At 42.9% G+C, this 25,522-nt stretch overlaps 1 protein-coding gene across 1 annotated transcript; it reads left to right on the forward strand.

The window, feature by feature from the left end:
• Window positions 1-3,229: 3,229 nt before the first annotated feature.
• On the forward strand, window positions 3,230-23,799 carry smg5 (SMG5 nonsense mediated mRNA decay factor). The gene is made up of 22 exons (XM_023964170.2): window positions 3,230-3,710; window positions 3,970-4,068; window positions 8,715-8,838; window positions 9,403-9,559; window positions 10,155-10,244; window positions 10,399-10,488; window positions 12,132-12,210; window positions 12,281-12,406; window positions 12,832-12,900; window positions 14,912-15,144; window positions 15,227-15,364; window positions 15,465-16,334; window positions 16,416-16,585; window positions 16,662-16,737; window positions 17,949-18,124; window positions 18,732-18,890; window positions 18,964-19,023; window positions 19,843-20,002; window positions 20,086-20,176; window positions 20,435-20,509; window positions 20,596-20,734; window positions 22,695-23,799. Exons 1-22 carry the CDS (start codon window positions 3,646-3,648, stop codon window positions 22,776-22,778), a joined length of 3,330 nt encoding a protein of 1,109 aa, XP_023819938.1. The 5' UTR covers window positions 3,230-3,645; the 3' UTR covers window positions 22,779-23,799.
• The last annotated feature ends 1,723 nt before the right edge of the window (window positions 23,800-25,522 follow it).

A 25,522-nucleotide genomic window follows, 5' to 3' on the forward strand; every position in this document is an offset into this window, starting at 1 on the left:
CTTCATTCCCTTCACTATCCCATTTGTTCACCTATAATGTGTTTTTGGGTCAGAATCACTAGTTACTAAAGCGAAACTCAACTCTATTTGGAAGTAAATGTATTCAAATTTGAAATTTCAAGTTGATTTTTATAAACCAGGATCTCACAACCAAACTTGATTTTTATGTAAATAAATGTATAGAACTAAAGAGAACAAATGTACATAATCCTATAGTTTATAAATGGAAAAACTTAATTCACACCTAAATTTCCTGTATTTAAAGCCAGAATTGAGCCCTCTTAATAAAACTGAAATCTACCTCTTAACTGTTTTGCTCGATGAAATTTTTACTGCCGTTTCAACTTTCTGACCATCATTCGTTAAGCAAGAGTTATTGTTTGGCTGTTTCCTCCTGCCCACACCTTGTTCTGGTGAGTTTGCCATCTTAACCAGTTACTTCTATTGGAGGTTTCTTCCTTATTGATGAAAAATCTTAATAATAATAATAATAGTTACTTTGTTCATCCCACAATGGGGAAATTGTTCTCCGCATTTGACCCATCCGCTGGGGGAGCAGTGAGCGACCTGCGCTCAGGAGGCAGCAGCGTTAAGGCACTTGCCCAAGGGCCCTCACTGGGTGATGTTAATTGCTCGCCATTGATATGGTAATTGAACCCTGGCTTCCTGCGTGGTCATCTTTCACCTTACTAACCGAGCTACCCAGCCGCTTTACTAAGCCGCTTAAGACATTACTCTATTGACACTGTTTGTGTTATGTCCAAGACCGTGTGCTGTAGCGTGATCTTTGCCAGGATATAAAAGACTTCTTTGCTGGTGTTTTCCTCGCTTTTTCTTTCAAGCCTTATAGTTTCAAAATCCAGCGCAGTTTATAGCGCTCCAACTCCACCATTCTCCGTTAAGTCCACATGTTCTCTTTTGAGCACAGAAACTCCTTGTTCCAGATCGCAAACTTTGGATTTACAGTCTTCTATATCGGCAGCGTCCAATGCAATCCAAATAATCTCCAAAAGGGTCTCTGGGAAACAGTTCCAAACATTGTAGAGGTGCGGGGACTTACAAGGCTTGGGCAGAATAGTGTGGCAGGGAAACAGATGGCCGTAGCAGCATGAAGCTGAGAGCAGAGACTGGTTAATGGCTGAGCAGGTTAGCTGTAAGTCAGGCTGAATGGCGACCAGACAGGTGGACAAGCTGGCAGAGGTCCACTTTTACTTTCCTGGACAGGTACCGTATTTCCAGCAAGAAATCCTGGGAAAGAAATCAAAATACAGCCACAATTAAGCTCCGCTTCAGCAAGAAAATTCATAACTTCCTTCCCACTATTGAAATTTGTTTTTAAATATGTCCGACAGACACTTCAGCGTTTAAAAGGGGAGGAAAAAATTAATCTAAAATGGACTTTAAAAACAGCAAAAACTCACCCTTTTGAAAGATTTAAAAAGAATTAAGCAAATTTTAAATAAAGTTTGTATAAAATAATACTTTGAACAAATTGTATTTTATTTTTATGAATAAAATGTGAGAAAGAGAAAATGAAATTTAAAGGGAAGGTTTGGTGTTATGTTGAAAAAGGCTCCCCCTACATACTTTTACACCCCAGACAATGGTTTAGATCAGCTATTTGATAATAAAAAAATGTTTTTTTAGAAGATTAAACTGCTTCAAATTTATCATTTGATGGTATGTCAATATTTCAAACGTAAAGCATGCTGGGAAAATAAGAACAGGCTTCAGATATAGGTGTATTGCCAGAAATTGCACCCCTTCTACTTCTGATACCCTGTGATTCATAAGAAGCTTGTTTGAGATTTTTTTTAATTGAATATTTACAGAATATAATACAAAAATACAACATTTATAACAACGCAATAAAAGAAGAATACAACACAGTTCTGAATACAAGCGTGTTTGAGATGAGCCAGGCGGACGCAGCCAATGAATTATGTCGCTAGAGGAGACATCACATGATTCCTCAAGGGAGGAGAGCACCGCCATCTTGGTGAGGTCAAGTCACTGCTGCAGAGCGTGCATGTGAACACATTTTTTTTTACAAAATGCCACTTCATTGTGCGGGTTTCAACTGCCAAAATCGAACAAATTAGTCGACGAAGGAAGAAAGGCATAATATTTCACAGGTAAGTATTATATATATATATATATTTTTTATGCTGCAGGGGCATCATTAATAGTATACATGTTGACATGCATGATGCTGTAGGGCAATTATCAACATGTAGGGATGATGTGCGTATAATTTGCTGTCGACATAAACTTACATTTTATTTTGTTAAACGTATATACAGTATACTAGGACTAGGTTATCATAGTAATATATATTTATACATTTCTGACTCAGTGACTGAACTTTTCTTGCAGGTTTCCAATGGATTCAGACTTAAGGAAAAAGTGTGCCTTAGCAATAAAAAGAGCTAACCCAGATGGATCACTGTGGTTACTAACTAGCAATACAGTCTGGCTATGTTCAAAACATTTTGTGGAAAAAGATTTTGATGAGAGGCCAGACTGTTTGCTTGAAAACCCGACACCATACCATCTGTGTTACACAAATTGATCACTCACATGAATCAGTAAATCTATTGTTTTTCTTTATTTTTTCTTCTTTTTTTTTCAAGGGTAAATCTGTTATTGACTTTTGGACTTATTGTTGACTTATTATTGATTTATTCTTATCATTTATTATTATTATTGAATTACTATTGTTTATTATTATTATTATTTATTGATTTAGTATTAGTCATTATTTACTTATGTATATATTGTTATTATTTATTATTATTATTGACTTCCTATTGACTTATTGTGGGGCTTTTCTAAATAATTTAAATTACATGTCAAAGAGGTCTAAAACTTCTACATGTTTAAAAAATATTTTTTAATTTTTTTTCTAATAATTGTTTTTTGTAATAAGTCCTGCAACTGTGCATTTTTGATTAAAGTTTGAGCTTTTAAGGCTGCCTGTTTCTCTTCTTTAACAACAACGAATGATGTATATGTATATATATAAATGATATACATATATATTTATGTTTATATATATGTATAAATATATATAAATTATATAAAAGCTACTTAGATGCCACTAAAGGCTATAGAAATCATTGTCACGTGGGCGCCGTCCACCTCACCAAGATGACGTCGCGCTCCGCCAGGCTTCCCAAGCGGGCGTGTCTCCTCTAGCGATATAAGTCATTGTACGCAGCGCTGGTCCGGTGAAATCTCATGACGGCGTCTGTGTTCTCGCGATATTAAAGCGGTCGCTACCTGATAGGAATAATGGCCGCCCTCGCAGCAATAGCCGGAACGATGAACAGCACAAGACGCTTATCGGAGCACTTCAGCTGACCAGGAAGCGCATAAATTACCAGGCAGCCCCCTTTTACCCGACTTTCGGAACGGATGGGTGGAGGGGGTGTAGCTAAAGGACTCCAGAAACGAAAGAAACGCGGAGGGAGCGGGGGGACGCTAACGATTTCTTGATAGCTAAGCTTTAGCTGGCTATCAAAACGGTTGTCATTGCCGGGATCGAACACGAGCGCCCGTAACAACTGTGGTTTGGCGGGAGAGTCGGATGATACTGCAAGTAAACGGCGGGGCTCTTGAGCACACATCTGGCTTGTCGCTAACATGAGCGGGCCGGGGCAAGACAGCGAGCCAGAGGCGAAAGTGCTCCTAATCAAGCGGCTATACAGGTAAGTTGATGAGACCAAGGTGCTGATGGAACATTCCAATGTCGGCTGCCACTGAAGAAAGTCTGTCAGGCTGTATAAACCCGCCACGGATGAGGTCACCAGACTCGTTTAGACGAGCAGAAGTTCGGAATTTGGTGACATCCTCTGATAAACCTTTTTTTTTTCTTTCTTCCTTTTTTTTTTGCCTCACTCAAAGTGAAAGCAATGCTCAGAAATGAGACTGTTCTATCCATGTTGATGATAAACTTCTGCTTCTCAGGGCTGTGGTGGAATCTGTGCACAAGCTGGATGTCATCATCGGCAGCAAGTCGTCCTACAGAGAGGTCTTCAAGCCAGAGAACATCAGCCTTCGCAACAAGTACGTCCAGCCCAACTGCACTTGGCTGTGTGGACCGTTGTGTTATGTGGTCTGACCAGTTATCATGCTCATAATGACTGACGCAGCTGTCTCTGAATTCAGCTGGGCCGCGCCCTCCTGCATCTCTGCGACTAAAGGTTTTCTGCTCGCTCCAAATGAACCTAAACGCTGGTTGTAAATGTTTTTTTGTATGCAGACTCTTTAGGCTATAAGGGCTGCTGGTGCATAAACCGTGAAGTTCGTTTATTCTGAGTTGTAAATACTGGGGCAAAACAAATGTTTGCCAGTCACTGATTCTGGAAGATGTCCTCCGAAACGGCTGAGTTTGGTCTGTAATGTCCATAACAGTTAAATGTCAACTCTGAGATGTAGAATTAAAAAAAAAAAAAGAATCCAGGGAAACCTCATTGTTTGATGTTAAATCATTTATTTGTGTAAATGGTGCAGAAAATGAAGTTTTATCACAAACAAGCAAAAAATTCTGTCCTTCGCTACTTCTTTACCATCTCTTCTGTCCTCCAATCGTTACCTGTGTTATTGGCACCTGTTTGAACTTATCTCTATAAAAGACACTTATCAGCACCCTTAAACACTCACGACTGCAACCTCTCCATCATGACCAATACCAAAGCGCTGTTAAAGGACCTGAACAAGACTGCGGTGAACCAATCTACAATAAGCATCAGCTGATATGAGAAGAGATCAACTGTTGGAGCAATTATTAGAAAATGGTTGAAATACAAGATCAACATGACAATCTGGAGCTCCATGAAAGAGCTCACCAAGATAACAAATGACCTTGGAAATAGTGAGCCCAGAACTACACGAGGGAATTGGTCAATGACCTCGAGAGAGAGCTTGGAGCACGGTAGCAAAGGTTATTATGGTAATGCGGGTCACAGGTTCAAGTCCTGCAGTGCTCCAAAGGTTCCCCTGCTTTAGCCAGCACTCATTTGAAGTTATCCATAGACAATCGGATGATCCAGACGAGGATTGGGAGGATGTCATGTGAACGGATGAAAACTAAACTGCAAAGTCTGGTAGAAACGGCACCTGTCATGTTTGAAGGAGCGTGGCTGAATTCCAACCAAGAACACAAGACTGTATTGTGAAGCACGGGGGTGGAAGCATCATGCTTTGGGGTTGCTGTTCTGTAAAGGGAACATGACTACTGTTAAGGAAAGGATGAATGGGGTCATGTATGGTGAGAATCTGTGCAAAAACCTCCTTCCATCACTGAGAATACTGAGAATGAAACGGGTCTGTATCTTCTAGTAGAACAATGATCCCAAATACCTTGTCATGCCAACAAAGCTGTGGCTACATGAGATCATTTCAAGGTTCTTGAGTGTTTTTGCCAGTTTCTGGACCTCAATCCAACCGAAAATCCGGGGAGGAAGTTGTCCAGCAACACCACCAAATTACAGCTCTGGAGAAGATCTGCATGGAGGAATGGACCAGGCATGGAATGGCAGCAACAGTGCGTTCAAAACCTGCTGAAGGACCTAAAGGAAACATTTGAGTTCTGCCATTGAAACCAGGGTTACAATGCAAAATACTGTGGTGAATTTTTTATCCTTTAAAAGTCAAACAATGTGAGTTCCTGGATTCTATTTTTCACTTTCTGACTCTCACAGTTGAATTTGATCAATGTTGAATGCTACGGACCAAACTCAGCTTTTTAGGGCGACGGCGTTCAGAACCAGTGACTGACACATACTTTTACAGCCATTGTAGCTTATTTAAAACGCACATGTTGTAGTTTGTGTCTGTGGAGGTTTTTATGTTTTGCTTGGTTCCACACTTGTGTTTTAAACAATGATGGAGTCCTTCATGGGAGAATCTGTTGATTTCTTCCACTGCAACGCTGTGACCCTCTGGGTGTTTATGACACTACGACACACAGCGTCCATTCACTCCACAAACCCGGCCAAGCATGTGTGGGAACTTCAGCTGAGGTTCCTGATCCGTATCCAGTTTGTCGTTTGGTTTGTTCATCTCATTGCTTCCCGCTGTGATTCAGAAAATCAGCAGTCGGACAGTTTTCCGGGATACCTCCACCTTATTAATGAAGTTAAAGTCACTCAGTGGGCGAGTGAAAGAGTGTCCACCCTACGTGGATGTGCTCATCTAAAATAAACCGAATATCAGCTGCTCTAAGTAGGTTGAGTTTGGTTTTGTTTTTCTTGTATTTGATTTGAATACTCATTTCTATCTTTCTGTTATTAAAAATACTGAAAGGATATTTAAAGATTTTAGTTGGGGGGGGGGGGGGTAATAACAATAAGCCATATAATGATGTTCAGTTATTTGTTGATTCTAACCTTAAAATCAAAGGTAATAAAGTATTTCAGTCTTTTCAGGTGACTGGTATTGCCTTGTTTTGCCTCAAGTTTTAAACTTGCCTGTTACTGGTGGGTCGTTGGTTCAAATCCGTGGTGGAGTCCTACCAAACTCCCCAAAAATTGGGTGTTCAATACCTCCGTGCTGAACACTAAGCACTAAGGGCAGCTGTGTCTCCAGCCCACCACTTCCTTGCCATGTGGGTCAGATGCAGAGACCAAAATGAATTGCTGGATGACCTCCGTTGTTGTTTTTGTTGTAATCGCACTACTATGACGCAAAGGTACTGAATAGGTCAACGCCGGGCAAGCGTCCAACTTTGAGTGGAATTGCCCTGACCATTGTAAACCAGACCGTACCACTTAGTGGAAATGAGTCTTAGGGAGACTTTTTAAGTTTTTGCAGACAAATCTTACGCCTAAAAATGTAAAATAATCTTTATTTAAGACTTAATTTGTTCATGAGGATGCGGCCGTAAAACCTAGTTGCTGTTTTGTCTTTAAAACAGTGTTTGGGAATTGTCCAAGCTGTAAAAATGGTGAAAGTCAGCCTCCTCTTTTCCAACCTCCCAGTTGTGAGGACAATCCTCACAAGCAGGAACTCCACAGATGAAGGGATGTCGTTCAATCAAATACTTTTAAAGTCTAACTTTTATGGGAGTTGTGGATGGAAATTGAAATGACTTATCTGCTTTTTCTACTTTGTTTCAGTCTCTCTGGTTGTTGGTCGTCTTTTCTTTTTGTTCTCGTCTCTCGCTGAGATTCACCCATCCTGCAGTTTGATCAGGGTCGGGGTTTGTGTGGAAGATGAGAGCCCGCTTTTTGCATGACTGACGCCCTAAATCGGGGTTCAATTGTGCTGGAAATGTTTTTCATACATTGTTTTTTATTCTTTTGGGCATATCTATGAAATCAAATGCAAAATCAAAGAAAATGCAGTCAAAAGCAGAATGAAAAATAATGTTTGAGTGTTTGGCTTTTACGATCTTTGCCGTTTAACTGTCACAAATGAGGCTCTTAAGATTTGAAGATCAAGGGAGATAGAAATGAGTAAAAACTAGGGTTGTGCCGATGGACGATATCATCGTCCATCGTGATGGGTGACTGACATCCCGATGGAGAGACCACCATCGTGATGCCACGCCCCCGCCACGTTGCGCGTCGACATCATAAGCCGCGGTTACATGTACAAAATATCTTGATGGGATCAATGGTCGGATTAGTATCCAACCGTGTAGATGGGCCCAGAAAAATGTTTTCAGAATATAAAAACGTTCACTAAGGTCACACTTTCCGTCGGAATAAATCATTCGCACATGCGCAGTAGGGTTTGAAAAACGGAAGGATATAAACTCCGCCGAGCGGCTTTTTTTTTTCAAACTTTATTGTATGTAACAATTCAATACAAAACATTGTTAAACAGCGCCGAGCGGCTATATACATTGACATGTCAGCTCGGTAATATATGAGACGATCTTCTAAACGTGCCTTTAATAATGTTACGGTTATTATGAAACACCTGTTCGCTCATCATTTGAATTTTAATCCGTGTGGTCAGTGCTTTTTCTGAACGAAGCCAGGATTAGCAGTATGCTAACACGGGCTAACAACATTAGCTTTGGGTGGTGCTGCATCCTGTGAATAACATCAGCCTTTATTTAGTCGGGACACGACTGGAAACACAAATCCATGTGATTGATTGAATGTTTTCTAAGGACTGAGCGACATTTCTGCTTTGAAGCTCAAACCGCTGTGTGTGCTGACGATCCGAGCTGTGCACAGACACACACTTTTAGACCCGGTTCTGAGTTCGGTTGCTTGTACCCCTAGAGCTGCGGGACGGATCGCAGTCTTAAATCTCCCACACATACCTCATGTACCCCCCCCTTCCCATCAAACACAAAGCTGTAAGTCCGCACTCCCCCGGAAGTGCGGGAGCGGACTACTTCTTTTCTATTTTGTTACTTTTTTTGTTAAAGTCACTTCCCTCAGTTTATACTGGATCATCGCGGATTAGTCATCAGTTGGGAAATAAAATGAAAAAAGCAAAAAAACGAATAGCAGTTATATAAGAACGAAAAATGTAAAAATACCCCCCCCCCCCGACGATGTCATCGTCCATCCCGATGGTTGACAGCAAACATCGTCAACGGCCAATTTAGGGGACATCGCCCAACCCTAGTAAAAACTCAAACCAAGGCTGCTGGTTCCATTTCTCCCATAACCCCCTCTGTTCCTGTCACCCTCTTTTGTGCCACACAGCTCACCCTAAAATTCATTATTATAAACCTTCTGTGCTTTCAGACTGAGGGAGCTTTGTGTGAAACTGATGTTTCTTCACCCCGTCGACTATGGCCGCAAGGCTGAGGAGCTGCTCTGGAGGAAGGTTTACTACGAGGTCATCCAGGTCATCAAGACCAACAAGAAGGTAGGCCGGAGGGAGCCGTGGAGGAGCTGCTGCCTTCTTCCCTTCTTATGACTCTCCACTGACTAAATATTTATTTTATTTTAATCAGTTTGGTGAGTTTTAGAGTAAAATAACCTGCAAAAGCTAAAGGACGGAAACATATGAAGCAACAGACGGGAAAGAAAATGACTTTTATCTGCTTGACAGTATGCTGATCATAAAATATGCATTTTTAGAATTTTATCTGTTTGAATTTTGTTTAAATGTATTTAATAATGATGAATAATGCTACTTCTACCTTTTTTTAATTTGTTTTAAGAAAATACTGACAGGATATTTAAAAAATGAAAACATATTCAGCATTTGATCATCATCTATTCAGTTATTTACAAAGCACCTTTAATCACTAGACAGACAGGTAGCACCCAAGGAGAGCAAAACATTGTACAATCATAAAACTTAAACGACATTTGATTGGCTAGTTGGCAAACGTTAGCCAAATAAATATGTTCTTAGTCATTTATGCTGATTCTAACCTTGAATCAAAGGTAATTGGGAAGTGTGTTCTTTGTGCTTCCTCTGCAGCATGTCCACAGCCGCAGCGCTCTGGAGTGCGCCTACAGGACACACCTGATCGCCGGCGTGGGCTTCTACCAACACCTGCTGCTCTACGTTCAGTCGCATTACCAGCTGGAGCTGCAGGACTGCATCGACTGGACCCACGTCACCGATCCTCTCATCGGTCAGTCTTCTCCCACACTCAACAGAGGATCCCAAACAGACACAGGGTGGAGGAAAAGAGACGAGAAAACGCAAAAGTTTGGAAACTTCTGCAGATGTGGTGGCATGAGGAGCTGGCAGAAGGACAGTTTTCTTCACCCCCCATGGTCCCCATGGGCAGCTGGTGGATGGAGCTTTGTGGTTTCTTTCTTTGTTTGTTTACTTTTCTTACAAATTTAGCGGTGATCTTGCTTGGAAGCTGTTTTATTTATTTATTTAATTTATTTTTTTATGTCTTCTTATTCATTTTTGTAAAAATAAAGAGATTTTTTTTGTCTCCAAATAAACAAAAACAAAATAATTTTCTTCCCGATAGTCTGTAGTAGTCACCTAAAGTGAAAACCCAAGTAGATAAACTGTTATTTACTTAAAACAAATGAATCAATATGTGAGCATCAACTCTAAAGTATAAAAATATTCTATATTTATTCATAAAAAGAAGCGCCTATTTGGTAGGCACCCTCCGACATATCTCTAAAGGTTTACCTTCAGATTGCGTTTGACATGTAGCTAATGTTTGAATAATTCAAATAAATGTGATCATTTTTCCTCCTCAGGCCGAAAAAAGCCAGTGTCTGCCTCCCCCAAGGAGATGGAATGGGCGCAGATGGCCTGCCATCGCTGTCTGGTGTACCTGGGAGATCTGGGTAAAAGATTTCATTTGAAGTGTGAGGCAGCTTGTGTGAAAATGAGGCAGAATTGTGACAAACTGAGCACACTTCTTTGGTTTTTGTATGGTTTTAGTTTGCTTTAGAACTAGAAGTGTGAGTGGTGTTGATTCTTCTGGTGCTGTGTTCTCAGCTCGATACCAGAACGAGCTCGCTGGAGTGGAGACGGAGCAGCTGGCCGAGAGGTTTTACCACCAGGCTCTGTCAGTGATGCCACATGTGGGTGAGTGACTGTCTAGTTTAAACCCAACTCTTCTGTATTTTTTTTCATTTTGGTTTTCCCCTACAAGTTGGCAGAGCTTCATAAATGCCTGGTGAGGTCAGGGACCCCGGGATTTCTCTTAACCGCTGTCATTAAAGTGCAAATTGATAAGGAAATGGCTTGAAATGGGGATTCCTCTTGTGGTCAAAACTGGTTAGTGGAAATCCTTCGACAGATCTTTGGCACAGTGGGGATCAAAGTGGTCAAATCACGTGTAGGGCATGAAGGCGAAGCTGCAGCGAGACTGAAGGAGAACAGGAAGTTGGAGTTGTCCTTAACATTCAATTTAGTTTTAATATGCCTCTCCCCCTAAGTATGATCTGTGTTATTATATATTTTATAATTATTTCAATATTTTGTAATGGATGTAGCCTTTTTTAATCAGTTGGTATTTTAAATTATTTTAATTGATCAGTGAACTGCAAAAAACCCATCAGGACACATATCCCATAATGCATTGTTTTGTAGTCTGTAGGGCAGCTTTCAGTCAGTTCAGTACTACATTTCCAGCTGCGTTCGCTCAGGTTGGGGTCTTGCTTCTGCCCCTTTCTCCTGATATTTTTGTTTTGATTGACAGGTGATGTTAGAGCAAAAACAAAAATTTACGTCTCACACCAGGTGATCTGCGCAGCGTTGCGTCCATCTGGGTGATCTCAAATTATTGTGCATCTTGGCTGCACCTATTTGGTGTCGCCAACATGAATTTCCATCCCCTAATGTTTACATACATTTAAGTATTGTTTGAAACTGTGAAATGACCGAAAGGTTACTACGGTAATCACTTCGTTACTAAAAACTTTTTTTAATTCTAAATGTATGGTATTTTGTTTACTATTTGTACTGTCATGACAGCGATGGTGCTGTCAGTTTACCTCGTTGTTGCATCTTCAAAAGTGAAGAATAAAATGTGACACTGAATTTGAAACAGCACATTGTAATTTCTGCATCTATTATTAAAGTATTTATTCATAATACAGCGGAAATTAGTAGATCTGGTTAGCATGTTGATTTACGGTATGCGCCCCTAAAATTTTCAGTTGGGGGCCACTGTGCTCCTAGTGAAAAAAAGTTAGTCTGGAGCCCTGTTCTGTAAATCTGAAGACAGCCCGAGTTCTGTCAACAGCTTGATTTGATTAAACGACATCAGACGGATGCTTCCATCCAGAGCAACTTTTATTACGTTTTTTAGAGTGTGCAGTTCGGCGGCTACCCAAAGACGCAGCAAGAGTTCTCCCCGGGACTTGAGCCTGCAGCTGCTCTGCCAATAACTGAATTAAAACTGCATTCTTTGTATTTTTAGGGAAAATCAAGTCATGTTTACTCAAAACAAAAATCCACATCATCCAGCTGAGAGAAAAGCTTAAAAAAAGCAATACAAAGGAGCCGGTTGAAATTTGGCTAATTTAAGCAGAAATCCTAAAGTTTTAACATAAGTTATCTGGTGTTTGACCCCATGGGTCCACATGTCTTTTAAGTATTCTTGAAATATCCAATCAATTTGCCCCATCAACATTTAAGAGCAGCTTTCAGAGCAGAGTTTTTCTAAAGTTAAGTCTCTTTTTTATTGCCTTCTTTCATTGTTTTTTTTGACCTTTTTTTTGCAGGAATGCCTTTTAACCAGCTGGGTACTTTGGCTGGAAGCAAGTTCTACAACGTTGAAGCGACGTACTACTACCTTCGCTGGTGAGCGGCGCCGATACCCGAGCTTCAGTCGGTGGTCGCAGGTCTTTTACGGAAGCTTTCTTGTGTGCAGCATTCAATCAGACGCTCCGTTCGAGGGCGCCTACGGCAATCTGAAGCGGCTGTTTGACAAAGCCGCCAAGATGTACCACCAAGTGAAGAAGCCGGAGATGAAGAAGCTGTCTCCATCCAGAAAGAGGTGGGGCGGCTGCAGAAACGGATCTAATGTTTGCCATCAAAGCTGAGAGGTCTTCAGTAATTACTTTGATCTCATTTGTGCGAATGTCAGAAATTTGAGCTCTCCTTGCTAAACATTGGATCCACATCAGATGGTAGATTCTGCAAGATAATTAAAACAAAACCAAAACAGGATTCAGTGTAATTGAGCAGAAATTATGAAGAAATGAAGCCAGAAAGCCTCTGAAAGCACAAAGGTTGAGATGTTGGCATCATCTGAATACAAAGTCCTAATCCTTTTTTCAGTAAACATTTGTGAGGAATCTAACTTCTAGTTTCCTGCAATGAGCAACTTTCAAGCATCAAAAAATTTGCTTTTTTATGCACTTTAACAGAACTTCATTTTTGTTCAAACTTCACTTTATTTTTTTGTGATCTTGCCTCCAGATCCAAAGATGTAAAGCGGCTCCTGGTGAGCTTCATGTACCTGCAGAGCCTGCTGCAGCCCAAGAACAGGTGAGGCGGAAACCATGACGTGACCCGAGCCCCCAGTTTTGTCAGCCGTTGCATCCCTAGATGGGTTTCATGGCTCCCATAAAAATTCCTACAAAATAATGTTTATTTTCTTTCGAAATTGTTGTATCATGAATATGAGGAGTAGTCATGACTAATTCATATCAATGTAACCATTTAATAGTTTTTGTCTTTTTTTTTCTTTACACGTTTGTCCTGGAGCGTGCACTTTGTAGACGGTCCCTTGGCAGCACAGAGAGCCATTCTCATTAAAAAGAAACAAAAACTCAAACTTTTTAATGAATAAAATGCCTTTTAAGGCCCTTGTTTGAGTTAAAACTAACCAAAGAGACACTTGCTGTCGGTTTAAACAGTTTATGAAGAGTCACTAGCCGCGGTTACATGGGCAGAATATCTTGATCGGATCAATGGTCGGGTTAAAATTCACCCGTGCACATGGGCACAGAAAACCTTTTTCCGATTAGAACAAACGTTCCCATGGCTCACGCTTTCGTTCGGAATGAATAATCTGGGCATGCGCACTGCGCAGTAGTGTAAAATCACCCGGATGCGGAACTAGATCCCGTTGTAAACAAACCGCTGCCACAGAGAGACAGCACGTGCTGCAGCTCCGTAATACGAGACGACCTTTCAAACGTGCTTTTATTAATGTCATGAATATTATGAAGCGCCTGTTCGCTCATCGTTATATTTAATCTGTGTGGTCAGTGCTGTTTTGTGAATGAAACAGCTGGAAGAAGGCTGAGGACAGGCTAACACGGGCTAACAACGTTAGCCTTGATGGACACGAGAATCCAGGACCGTGCGACAAACGCAGCAATCTGCATATTAGCGCACATAAATGTCTGGAAATAACAGCAGCCTTTATTTTGTCGGGACACAACTGGAAACACGAATCCACGTGAAACCCCGCGACATTTATTTCTGCTCTGATTTCTGCTCTGAAAAGTTCACACAGACCGCCCCAAAGCCACTCTGAGCTAGCGGCCGGAGCTCAGTCTGTTCGAACACGGTTCCTCCTGAGTCCTGCAGCCGCTAACCCAGAGCGGCGGCGCGGCTCGCAGTCTGGATTCTCCCACACATAACAAAATGCACACGTAACAAAGCATCCTCCCCCTCGGACACAAAATTATTAATCCAGCTCCTCTGTTCACTCGGGTGCCAGTGGACCGAGTGAGCGTCGGGGGGTACGAAGCGCCCCTTCCCCGCATTCCCTTCGTAAGGGGTGTAAGAGAGGGGAGAGCTAGCGGGGCGAGAGCGGAGCGGCGCTTTTCACGGGGCGTCCGCAGAGCTGGACGGTCCTGTATGAGCTTTCTCACAGCCAAACACCGTCTATGCGTGACGTAAACCAGAGCAGTAGTGACACACGATCGTAATGACCGTTTACATGCTCCACGATCGGATAAACGATCGGTATAACCCACCTATCTCAATCGGAAAGAAATTCTGATCTGAATGAGTCTGATCGGGGCAGAGTATTCCGAACGGGGCGTTTACATGACACATTTTCTTTCCAATCAGACGTTCATTCCGATTACTTTTGCCCATGTAAACGCGGCTATTGATCCTTGAAGCCCAAATCTGTGAACATCTCGCTAAATCTAGCAAACTGTTTTTGTGTGCCTCCTGTTCAAGCTGTATTCTGCTACGTTTTACGACGGTAAAATGCATTTATCCAGTCATCATGTGCAGATTTTTTATCTGTTATATTCGGATTGAAATGTATATCGCTGATCGTAATAAGAATAAAATTATTATCCGATCCCTGATTGGGCTACAAGATGCGATTCTGACCGAGTGTCAGGACATCCTTATTTTTGGACTTTGTTTCTTTGAAACAACTTTTTGCCTAATCATCTGAAGGAGAACTTTCTCTCTTGAAACATTTTTTTTCATTTATGACTCGGCTGTATGCCCTGGGGGGCCCACAGGAGGACGGATGGAGTGATTCTTGGGATAAAAACAAACCTTCCACTGTCCTCTGTGTTTGAAGTTTGCTGGAGACGGAGCTGACGTCGCTGTGTCAGTCGGTGCTGGAGGACTTCAACCTGGTGCTGTTTTACCTCCCTCCTCCAGCGCACGGAGGCGCTCAGCACAGCCCCAGCGAGGAGGAAGAGGAGCAGCATCAGCAGCACCCTGACGTCTCCTGCCCCGTTCTCCCCGACGGCCTCATTTTTAAGATGGTGGTAACGTGTCTGATGGTGGTGCACAGCCTGAAGAGGGGAGGTGGGCGTCTTCCTCAAAGTCCTTCTTTAGGTTTCAAAACTCCAAGTTGTGTAAACGCTGAAGGTGTGGCTTTCTTCCACAGGTTCCAAGCAGTACAGCGCTTCCATCGCGTTCACTCTGGCTCTCTTCTCCCACCTGGTCAACCATGTCAACATCCGGCTGCAGGCGGAGCTGGAGGAGGGGGGGGGGCAGGTGCCGGCGCTACACACAGATGCTGCAGGTGGGAGACAAAAGTCACACCAGAGCAAATCTGCAGCGTTCCTGCCTCTTCCTCCTTTGGATTCCTTTTAGAGCAGCTGAAGATTTTCATTTCTCTGTAGATGACGCAGATGGGAGGGATTTGTCAGCACCGCCCATGGATTGCTCAAGCGAGAAGCCTCTGCAGAACGGCATTGTGGGGGAAGAGGAGGAGAAGGAAGATGGGGACAAAAAACCCAGCAGCGAAGAAGATCAAAGCAAGAAGGAGGAGAAACAGAGGCAGAAGAAAAAGTACGTGCGCCTGTCTCGACTCCGCCGCCGCCGCTGCGCCCGCAAAGACGGCCAGGAGGATGAAAGCGATCTGAGCGAAGGCTTCGAGAGTGACGAAGAAGAAGACAATGAGGAAGAGCGACAGGGCAGAGCTGATTCGACGGGAGGGATCTCGATGGGATCCCCGGTCAACCCTTCATCTGTGAAGAAGGAGACCAAGAGGGATCCTTTAGGAGAAGAGGTCATTTGGGGGAGTGGCTCTGAGGAGGAGGAAGGAGGAACGGCGTTTGACGTGGAGACCGACTCGGACATGAACAGCCAGGAGTCCCGCTCCGACCTGGAGGACATAGAGGACACCGAGAACTCTGAGGCCAGGGAGCACCAGGAAGAGGAGGAGGACGCGGAGCATGCGAAAGAAGGAGGAGGAGGAGGAGATGCGGACGGTGACCTTCCTCCAAACTCGAATGGTCCCAGCATGCCGAGCGACGCCAGCATCAGCAGCAACCTCCAGGCCATGTCCTCGCAGCTCTTCCAGACCAAGCGCTGCTTCCGTCTGGCGCCGACCTTCAGCAACATGCTGCTCAGGCCGCAGGCCTCCTCTTCCTCGGGTATTCCCACCCCAACTGACACCTCTGCCCCCCCATCTCAGGAGACCCCCCCTCCCTCTGGGGATTCCCCCTGTGACCTGAACCCAGGAACCGCCAACGGAACCAACGACGACGGTAACCTCCGCTGTGATATTTGGCGTCTTCCTCATCTGTTGAAAAGGCTGAAATCTTCCTCTGGGGGTTTCTTTTCCTCAGACTTGGACTCGGATTCCGAAGAAAGTCAGCACAGCGCTCCGTCTGTACGCAGCGAAAAAACCCTGCTGGAGAAGCTGGAGATCCTGACCAACCAGGGACTGATCCAGGTGGTGAAGGTCTTTGTTGATTGGCTGAGAACAAACACGGATATCATCGTCATGTGCGCTCAGGTGAGGCTGCAGATTCACCCGCCTTTCAGGATCCATCTCTCTGGAGTTTGATCACGAACTGCAGCTTTTTCTGCAGAGTTCTCAGAGTCTGTGGAACCGTCTGTCTGTGCTGCTCAACCTGCTTCCAGACAACAGCAAGATCCTGGAGGCCGGTGAGTTCCTGCCGCCAGAGTCCGGGTGCTCAACATTCAGCTCCTGGGAAGAAGGTTTTCGAAGTCTGAGTTCTCAGATTTCCTGCACAAACGGGAAAATGTTCATCCCCGTTTCATAGAAAATAGCGTTGAGTCACTGTGGAACCTGTTTTCAGATCATTTTATTTTATACGTCTGAATTTGTTGTTGCCTCCATCTGACCTAAGATGAAATTAATTTTAGTTCTCCTTAGGTTTTTGTAAAAGTATGAATGCATTTTCGTTTAGCAGGAGATTATTTTACACTCCTTAAAAAAATGCCCCCACTAGGAGTTGACCTTTATTTATCTCACAGGGAGAAATTTTTTCATTGTGGCAGCTTGAAAGTAAAAATACAAGTGATGGTAAAATGACAGCTCGCTAGATATCGGATCAAACAGACAGATAAATAAATGGCCATGTAAAAATAACCTGGTTGTGCAGTCTGATGGTGACATTGAATGACATGTTGAGAATTTTGTTTCCCATTAATGATTAGGACTGTTAAAACACATATTTAATCCAGATAATTATAATGAAATCTTAATTGTGTCTTAACTTTAATTTGTAAACGAGGAACCCTGAAAAACCTGTGTCTGGGTTTACATGCAAGTGAACTCTGGTGCAGTTAACTAGCAGTGTGAACCAATGGTTGTGTTAGAGAGAGAGGATTAGTTTAATCCGTTTAAAGATGGTTTTTAAAAATCATCAAGTCTTGGAAACTCATTTAAGTGGTTACCTGTCAATCAAAGGCCACACCCTTTTTCAAGTAAGTGTCGATTGTAAAAATCAACTGTTGAGGTTCATAAATTTATATCATAAATATTATATATATTATAATTTGAATTCTGGCCCCAGTCTGCTTTCATTTTAAACGTGCTTCAATCAGGAAGTCCACGGCCGTTCCTCTCGTGAATGTCGACGAATAATCCCGTAAACAACAAGCGATCGTTTTAGTTGAAGAAAACAAACCCAAAAAATGGTCGTCCTTATTCCTTTCTTACTAATCAAACACTGTGAAGTCCACCCTCAAAAGTACATGGTGAATCCAGACACACCAAGCTGTGTCTGCTGTCTGCAGGAGTGTGATCTCACCGCCTCACAGAGTCGTCGGTTTGGCTCTGACAGATGCTGCTGCTGCTGTTTTATCCTCACAGGCTTCACACACTTTGCTTTCATCCGTTTGCGCTGCAGATCTGGGCTTGAACCCTCAGCTAACAGAGATGTTAAACGAGTGTGAGCAGCCCGCTTTGGTCCAGACTCTGCTGCTGCCTGAAGATCTGACGCTGCGTCACCTCCCTGCTCTCAACGCCGCTCACCGCCGCCTCGACTTCGCCGGCCGAAACCTGTCCCTCAGTCCAGTGCACGAGGTAAATTCTCAGAGGAGGAAGACTTTGCCTGTTGGAACTAAACCACTGAAGGAATTTTCTCTCGTTAATGAGTTTCCCAGGTTTCGAACCGCAGCGGTCGTCATAAATTAACAGGAAGCAGAAAGCCTTAAGTTACTGAGGGGTTTCTCTTGAAGGTTGTTCTTGTTCTGATCATTTCAGTTTATGTTTTAGGAAAATATTCCGTTGCATGTGTTATTTTGAGCAAGCGATCACCTCAAAGTTTCCGTCTGTCCACACCAGCGGCTGTCTAGAAGAAAATAATCATCTTAATCATTTAAATTTGAGAAAATTCTTGTTTCTTTTAGTTTATTTTGACGAATATCCTGTCCAGTTTTATAATCTTTAGAATAGATAGTAGCTGATTATGCATAAAATCTACAAACAACTAGATCCTCTCCTAACATTGTTTACCATTTCCTTCACAACTTCTGGATTTTTTACGACCTTTTTTTTTTCCATCCTGATGTTTTGTAGTTTAGTATTTAAACCTGATTTTGGTTCTTTTTTTAACCAATATTTCACTCAAACGTCACTCCAGCGTTCAGGATTTCTTGTTCTGAAACTTTCTCGGATCTGTTCCCTCCAGTGCGTGGTGCGAGTCTGTTGCATACGCAGTTTCGGACACTTCTTAACAAACCTGGAAGGCAACGTCCTGCACTTCAACCCGGAAGCGGGCATCTTCACCAGCATTAGCCAGGCCGAGCAGGACAACCTGCTGCAGCAGGCCAAGGCCCAGTTCAGAATGGTGAGAGGCGGCAGAATCCGTCAGATCCTTGGTTCTGCGTCCAACGACAAACGCTGAAGGTTTTTGTTTTCAGGCGGAGGAGGAGGCGCGGCGGAACCGATTGATGAGAGACATGGCTCAGCTACGATTACAGGTTCCTCTCTGCTTCATGCGGCTCTTATTGCATTCTGAGCTCAAAGCTCCTGTGAAGGAGGAAACCATGATTTATTGACTCAAACCACTCATGGAAAAAGCACTATCAATGTAGAAGAGTCTTAAAATCAGTTTACTTGTATGTACCACAAAAAACCCGCAGTTTCAGTCCGATTTGAGTAAAAGAAATGTAGATTTTAATATTTTAAAAATGTCCTACTTTAGATGGAAATAAATTCAAAACTCGCATTTATTAGGGCACGTGGATTTTAATGTCTTTCTGTACTTTAGCAGCTGTAGTTTGCTGAAGATTGGTGGTTAATCCAAAGAAATAAATACCTTTTAATGTATTTATTCATTCCTTTAAATGAAAGCAGAAAACATTTGTAAAAATGAGAAAAAGGTTTTTGTTTTTAATGAAAGTTTAAAATACAAATGAGCTTTTTAGGACAAATAGATAAATGAAACAATAAAATCAAACCTAATCCAGACCTGGTAAGTTGCTGTTTCCTGCCTTCAGGGCTGATCTCTGAAAGCTGCTTTTATGTGTTTAAAAATGTTTCTGAAAAACCTTTTATTCTTCTTTTAAGAAACCTAAAAAAGCAAAATGTGAAAACGTTTTTCGAAAAAAATGAATAAACATCCTGATTATGACTTCTAAGGAGGATCACTCTTTATAAAAAAAAGTTTACTAAAAAATATTAATCAGAGATGCGTGTCTACTAACAGTAAACAGTGATGTGATCCTCAGAGAGGAAGTAGATTCTCGTCTTTCTGCCTGAACTTGATCAACACGGAGAATTTTGTTCTCTGCCTGCAGTTGGAAGTGTCACAGCTAGAGGGCAGCCTTCAGCAGCCCAAAGCTCAGTCCTCCATGTCTCCTTACCTGGTCCCCGACACGGCCGCCCTCTGCCAGCACCTGAGTCTCATCCGGCAGCTGGCTGGAAGCGGCTGCTTCATCATCATCATCCCTCGTGCAGGTCAGTGCTCTTCATCGCGGTGTTGAAGTAGGAACGCTTTCAGAGCGGTGGCGCTGACAGGGGGGGCGGGGTTTGTGCCGCAGTGATCGATGGCCTTGACGCGTTGAAAAAGGAAAACGCTGGCGCCAGAGACGGAATCCGCTTTCTTGAGTCTGAGTTTCGAAAAGGCAACAGGTGAGGTTTTTTTTTTTTCCTTTCATCAGCCACTCAGGCCGTTTACAGGTTTTATCTTCACAAACTGTCAATCATGTGTTTGAGATTTTAAAAAGGACTTTTTCCAAGGTTGACATTTTTGCCTGAAAGGAAGGCCGACTTGTAATTTTCTTCTCCAGATTTCAGCCCGTTTGTATCTTCCAGCCAGCTTCTCGGAGCAGGAATGTTTCGGTGACATCCATGTTTGAGGGTTTCTGAAGCTCTTCTTTCTGTCTGCAGGTACATCCGCTGTCAGAAAGAGTCGGGTCGCAGTTTTGAAAGAGACAAACTCAAACGGCAGGACCTTGAAGCCTGGTGAGCTCTGCCGTGTCCTCACTTTTTGATCCTCGCCTCCAGCAGAGACCCGAGATTTGAAAGATGGCTCCTCTTCCTCTTTTAAGGCATCTGTACAAGACGGTGGACAGCTGCCGTCAGCTGACCGTCTCCCAGAGCAACGGAGACGAGGACACAGCCGGCATGGTGACCATCCTGACGGGTGGCGAGGTGGAGGAGCTGTGCTCCCGCTCTGCAGCCATGAAGGTCCGTCAGTCTGAAAGAAAAATGCAGATTAAAACTTAAATAAGAAACGTTTTAGTAAGCTGATGCTAAAAAGGTTGAGATACGACACGAAGAAGTTCTCGGCTCCGTCCACTATTCATCCATTTACATTCATTTATGTGTTTTTATGTAGATTGTGGCAGAAAGGTAAAATGTTTTGAAGATCCTGAAGTCTAAAGATGAACATTCCTCACATTTGTTTTGATGAATTGGGATCTTCATGTGACTCGTATGACATTCGTGTTTCACTTCAGTTGAGTTTCTGAAAGTTTAGCCAATGAATTTACGCGAATATGTCCCCTTTCATTCAAGCTCCTTTTAACAGCCAAACCTTAAAAACGTCTGCCTGGACTGTCTTATATTGCCTCTTTTGACCGTGAATGGGTCAGAAAATGTCGTGTGAATGTGTCCTTTAAGCCCCATTTTTTTCCAAATTTAGACTTTATAAAATGTCTGTCATCATTTTACTATTTACATCATGTGACACAAAATCAAAATTGGATTCTGAGAGTTTTCGTGGGAAAAACAATGCGACTGAACATGAAAAACAGGTTTTGTATGTTGGAAATGGAAATTCCGCTAATTCAGTGTAACGTTGCTCTCCGGTAGTCTCTAGACCAGAGTTTTTCAACCAGATTGCCCTCATTAACTGATTTAAAAACATTTCCCATCTCCAGGAAATCAGCTCTTTGTTCATCCAAAAAAGGCCCTGATAAAACACTGAGAAATTAGTAATATGAAAGGTCATAAAATACTTTTTTCTTTGTGTTTATTTGATTAAAGTAAAGACATTTTGATAAGAATGACGGTACCGTGATTTAGGCGTAGCTTCAAACGTTTTCGGAAAAGTCCCGCCCCTTCAACTGTCTCCACCAATCATTCTTGGAGGCTTAATCACACGTGATCAGTCTGACCAATCAGAAGTGGTTGAAGTCTTCACTTCCTTGTTCTGATTCTGCTCATAAAGTCTCAGTTCCAACAAAAATATCAGCTAAAGCTCGTCTTTAGCGGTGTAGCTTTCCACAGGATCCGGTGTCAGACGGTGGAACAAGTGAACAAAACAATGAAGCTCAGAGTCTTTCTGCGTTCGGTGGCTGTTTGCACTACATCTCCCATGATGCATTGGGTTAAAGTGACAGCGTCTCACCGCACAATGAGTCGTCCTTGTTAAACGGCTTAAAACCACAACAAACACACAAACAGTTTTTAAATCTTCTAACTTAATTTTTATTGCATCTTTTAGAAAAAAACAGCTGCAACTTCCAGCTTTTTCTGCAACAATTATCTCAAAAATGCACGTGAGTTTGGGGAGGGGCTGTAGATCAATACAGACTATGAGTTTCTCCTGTTTTTAAATTTTTGGATGCTGGTGTGTCGCTGGATTTTTGTCAAGGTTAAAGTGTGCCGTGGCTCAAAAAGGTTGAATAACTCTCCTCTAGACCTCCATGGAGGTTTTATTACCCGGGAGGGTCGGCTAGCTGACATTTTTTGTTGTTTCTTGTTTTTTGCCTCTGAGTTGTGGGTGGTGCAGTTGGCGCGGGGCAACCCCGCTCCCCCTTCCTCCCCCCTGTTGCTTAGAGGTCAGAGCGGCGTATATCCTACTTCACACACATGCTCTTTTTTTAACATTTGTTTTGCGTCTTTTCCTGATTTACAACAATTTGAAAAAACAAATTGTTAAAAACTGAAACTTTGAAATAATAGTTATTTATTTTGTCCTTCATTATCAGAAAAATGCCAACAAAACATGTTAAAAACACCAAAAACGACCCTTTTTTCGGAGTAGGTCATTAAGTAGTTGTGCTGATCTGAAGATCTGTGCAAACGTGTCGTCCGTGACACATGCGGGATAAAAAAGGTGCCTACATGAAGTGTTTTTCTTTGATTTTTGAAACGTGAGGATCTTCCGTGTGATTGAAAGTGGCGGTCTTCCTGTCGGCAGGCGGCGGTCCAGGCGGCGGCCTCTGCGGGCATGGAGCTGAAAAACGTCGTGGAGTTTTACCGCCAGTGGAAGGAAATGGGCTGAGAGCGGAGTGGGGGGGGCGGCTGTCGGCGCCGCCGACGGCTGACGGATGGCAACACTCGCTCCCTCTGTCTCCCACTCTTTTGCTCTGTATGTATCTGCGTCTCCAAGGCAACAACTCACGGATGGAGGAGCGAAGCTTTGAGGGCTGGAAAACGGAAACGGGTCGAGTTGAAAAAAATAAAATAAAATAAGCGGAAGAGGAACGCAGGTGAGGCGGCGCTACAGGAAACGGCAGACACCCCCACCCCCTACACCTCCCAATCTTGAAGAGCGACCTGTAGTGGTCAGGGTGGAGGTTGGTGGCGGGGGCACAGGATTTAAAGTGCCCCTGGTTCACACCTAACCAGGAATACACTGTAAATGTTAGCAAACAGGAAGTGATGCGAGGAACGCATTCAGACCAATCCATGTAGATGTTTAGAGCCGTTTTCTTGAATTTCCGGTCCCCCCTTGACTTGGACAACAGGGTCATGAATTTGTGACTGGGGGGGGGGGGGGGGGGGGGGGGTTTACCTCACCTCACCTCTGAGGCTTTCATCACAGACTTTGGGGGCTGGGGGGGGGGCTCAGACAGATGGATGTAAACGTGGTTTCGGACCCATCTGGGTTTGTTTGGTTTCTTTATTTGCAGTGTGTTTTTGTAACTTTTGTGTCGTGCTTTCTCTGTATGAGACAAAAAAAAAGGAAGAATTCTTGTCGACCTGTTGAAATATTTTAATTTGGATTTTATTTTTGTACCCACATGACGGCGTTTATTCTGTTTTGTTGTGAGCTGAATGCAGGAATGTCGGAGGGACGGGGAGGGAGGTGGAACTGCTGATAAAGCGGGGAGGGGGGGGGGGTTGATCAGCTGTTGTTGTAGTGGGGTGGGGGGGTGTTTGGACCTCTGTAAACTCTCAAACTGTTTCCCACCTCCATCTCCATAGTGACTGTCCTGTGATGCGCTGTGCAGAGGAAAACAAATCTACGTGTGGCCATGCATTAAACAATAAAGATAAACTTGGATGATGATGATGATGAAGATGATGCTCTCTGTCTCTGTTAACAGCAGAAAACATGAAAAAGGTGAAGGTGAAGCTGCAGCTCGACTGAAGGAGAACAGGAAGTTGGAGTTGTCCTTAACATTATATTTATTTTTAATATGCCTCTCCCCCTCAGTATGATCTGTTATTAGATCTTTTATAATTATCTTAATGTTTTGTAATCTATGTAGCCTTTTTTTTATCAGTAAGTATTTTAAATTATTTTAATTGATCACTCATCTACAAAAACGTCAGGACACCATTTCCCATAATGCATTGTTTTGTAGTCAATATGCGGCTTTCAGTCAGTGCAGTACTAAATTTCCAAGCTTAGGTTGGCGCCTTGCTCCCGCCCCTTTCTGGTGATATTTTTGTTATGATTTACAGGTGATGTTGGAGCAAAAACAGAAACATACGTCACTCACCAGGTGATCTGGGCAGCGTTCCGTCCACCTGGGTGATCTCAAACACGCTTAATGTGCATCTTGGCTGCACTTATTTGCTGTTGCCAACATGAATTTCCATCCGTTTGTGAGCCTTTCTCTGATCTCCGGTATTGGCGTTGATTGTTCTGATCTCCAATCAACAGCGGCCTTCTCTTTTACGAACCACAGTTTGAATTCAACTATAAAAATATAGGAGTGGCTGACCGGCTGCTCTACAATAACTTCTGACCAGGGTTTAAATGTGCAAAAAGTCATAAAGAAAATCCGAAAATGGTTACTGAATATTTTTTCTCTTTTACTGATTTGTGTTTTAAAAAGTAAACATAAAAAAACATAGAACACAGACTCAAAATTGGGAGAACATACTCTCTGACTTATCCACCTTCAACTTCAACAAGTCCAAGTACAGTTCAGATTACTGACAATCATCTTCATCCAGTCTCAGCTGTTTGGGAGGAAGTGCTGCCAAGTGTCCAGCAATAAGAAGAAGACCAGGGAAGCCATGTTCAGAAGATCCCATTGATGGAGGTTACAGAACTGTAAAATTTAAGTTTTCTTTTGTGTTTAATAGTTATAATTCAACTGTGTTAACCGAACTGTGTTAATAAGGACATTTAAATCAGAAAACAGCAGATATAGAAGACTGAATAAACAGAAACGTATTACTGATTTATTTACTTACTTATTGATTTTTTTATTTGCTTATTTTATTTTAATTGAGTTTTATAAGTACATTTTGTACAGAAAACAGTTGATAGAGTATAGTTAATGTTCCATACAAATTTACCGCCTCTCAGACACAAGGTGCGTGCGTGCGTGCGTGTGTGTGTGTGTGTGTGTGTGTGTGTGTGTGTGTGTGTGTGTGTGTGTGGGTGTGTGTGTGTGGGGGGGGGGGTGTGGGTGTGTGTGTGTGGGTGTGTGTGTGTGTGTGTGGGTGTGTGTGTGTGTGTGCGCGCGCCCGCGCGTGCTAAAGTTGCGGCCCAGCCTCAGCTAGACCCCGCCTTCAGTGGCCCCCAGGTAAATTGAGTTTGAGCCCCCTGATGTAGAGGAGAGATGGAGGCAGGTGATTCGCTGTGGCCATCCTTTGACGGAGCAGCAGAAATACAGCCAGACCGGATCTTTGTCTCCTTCAACTACTATTGCGACCCCCCCCCCCCCCCCCCCCCCCCCCCAGCATCAAGTTACTACATGTTACTAGAGCTTCACCAAACCTTTATTTTAAAAATAAAGTTTCTTTTGTTTCTCCACATCGCCCTCTTTATGAAAAGACCAACAA

This window comes from Oryzias latipes, chromosome 16, assembly GCF_053564925.1.
Source record: "Oryzias latipes strain Hd-rR chromosome 16, Olatipes_Hd-rR_3.1".
In the NCBI taxonomy this organism is placed as follows: domain Eukaryota; kingdom Metazoa; phylum Chordata; class Actinopteri; order Beloniformes; family Adrianichthyidae; genus Oryzias; species Oryzias latipes.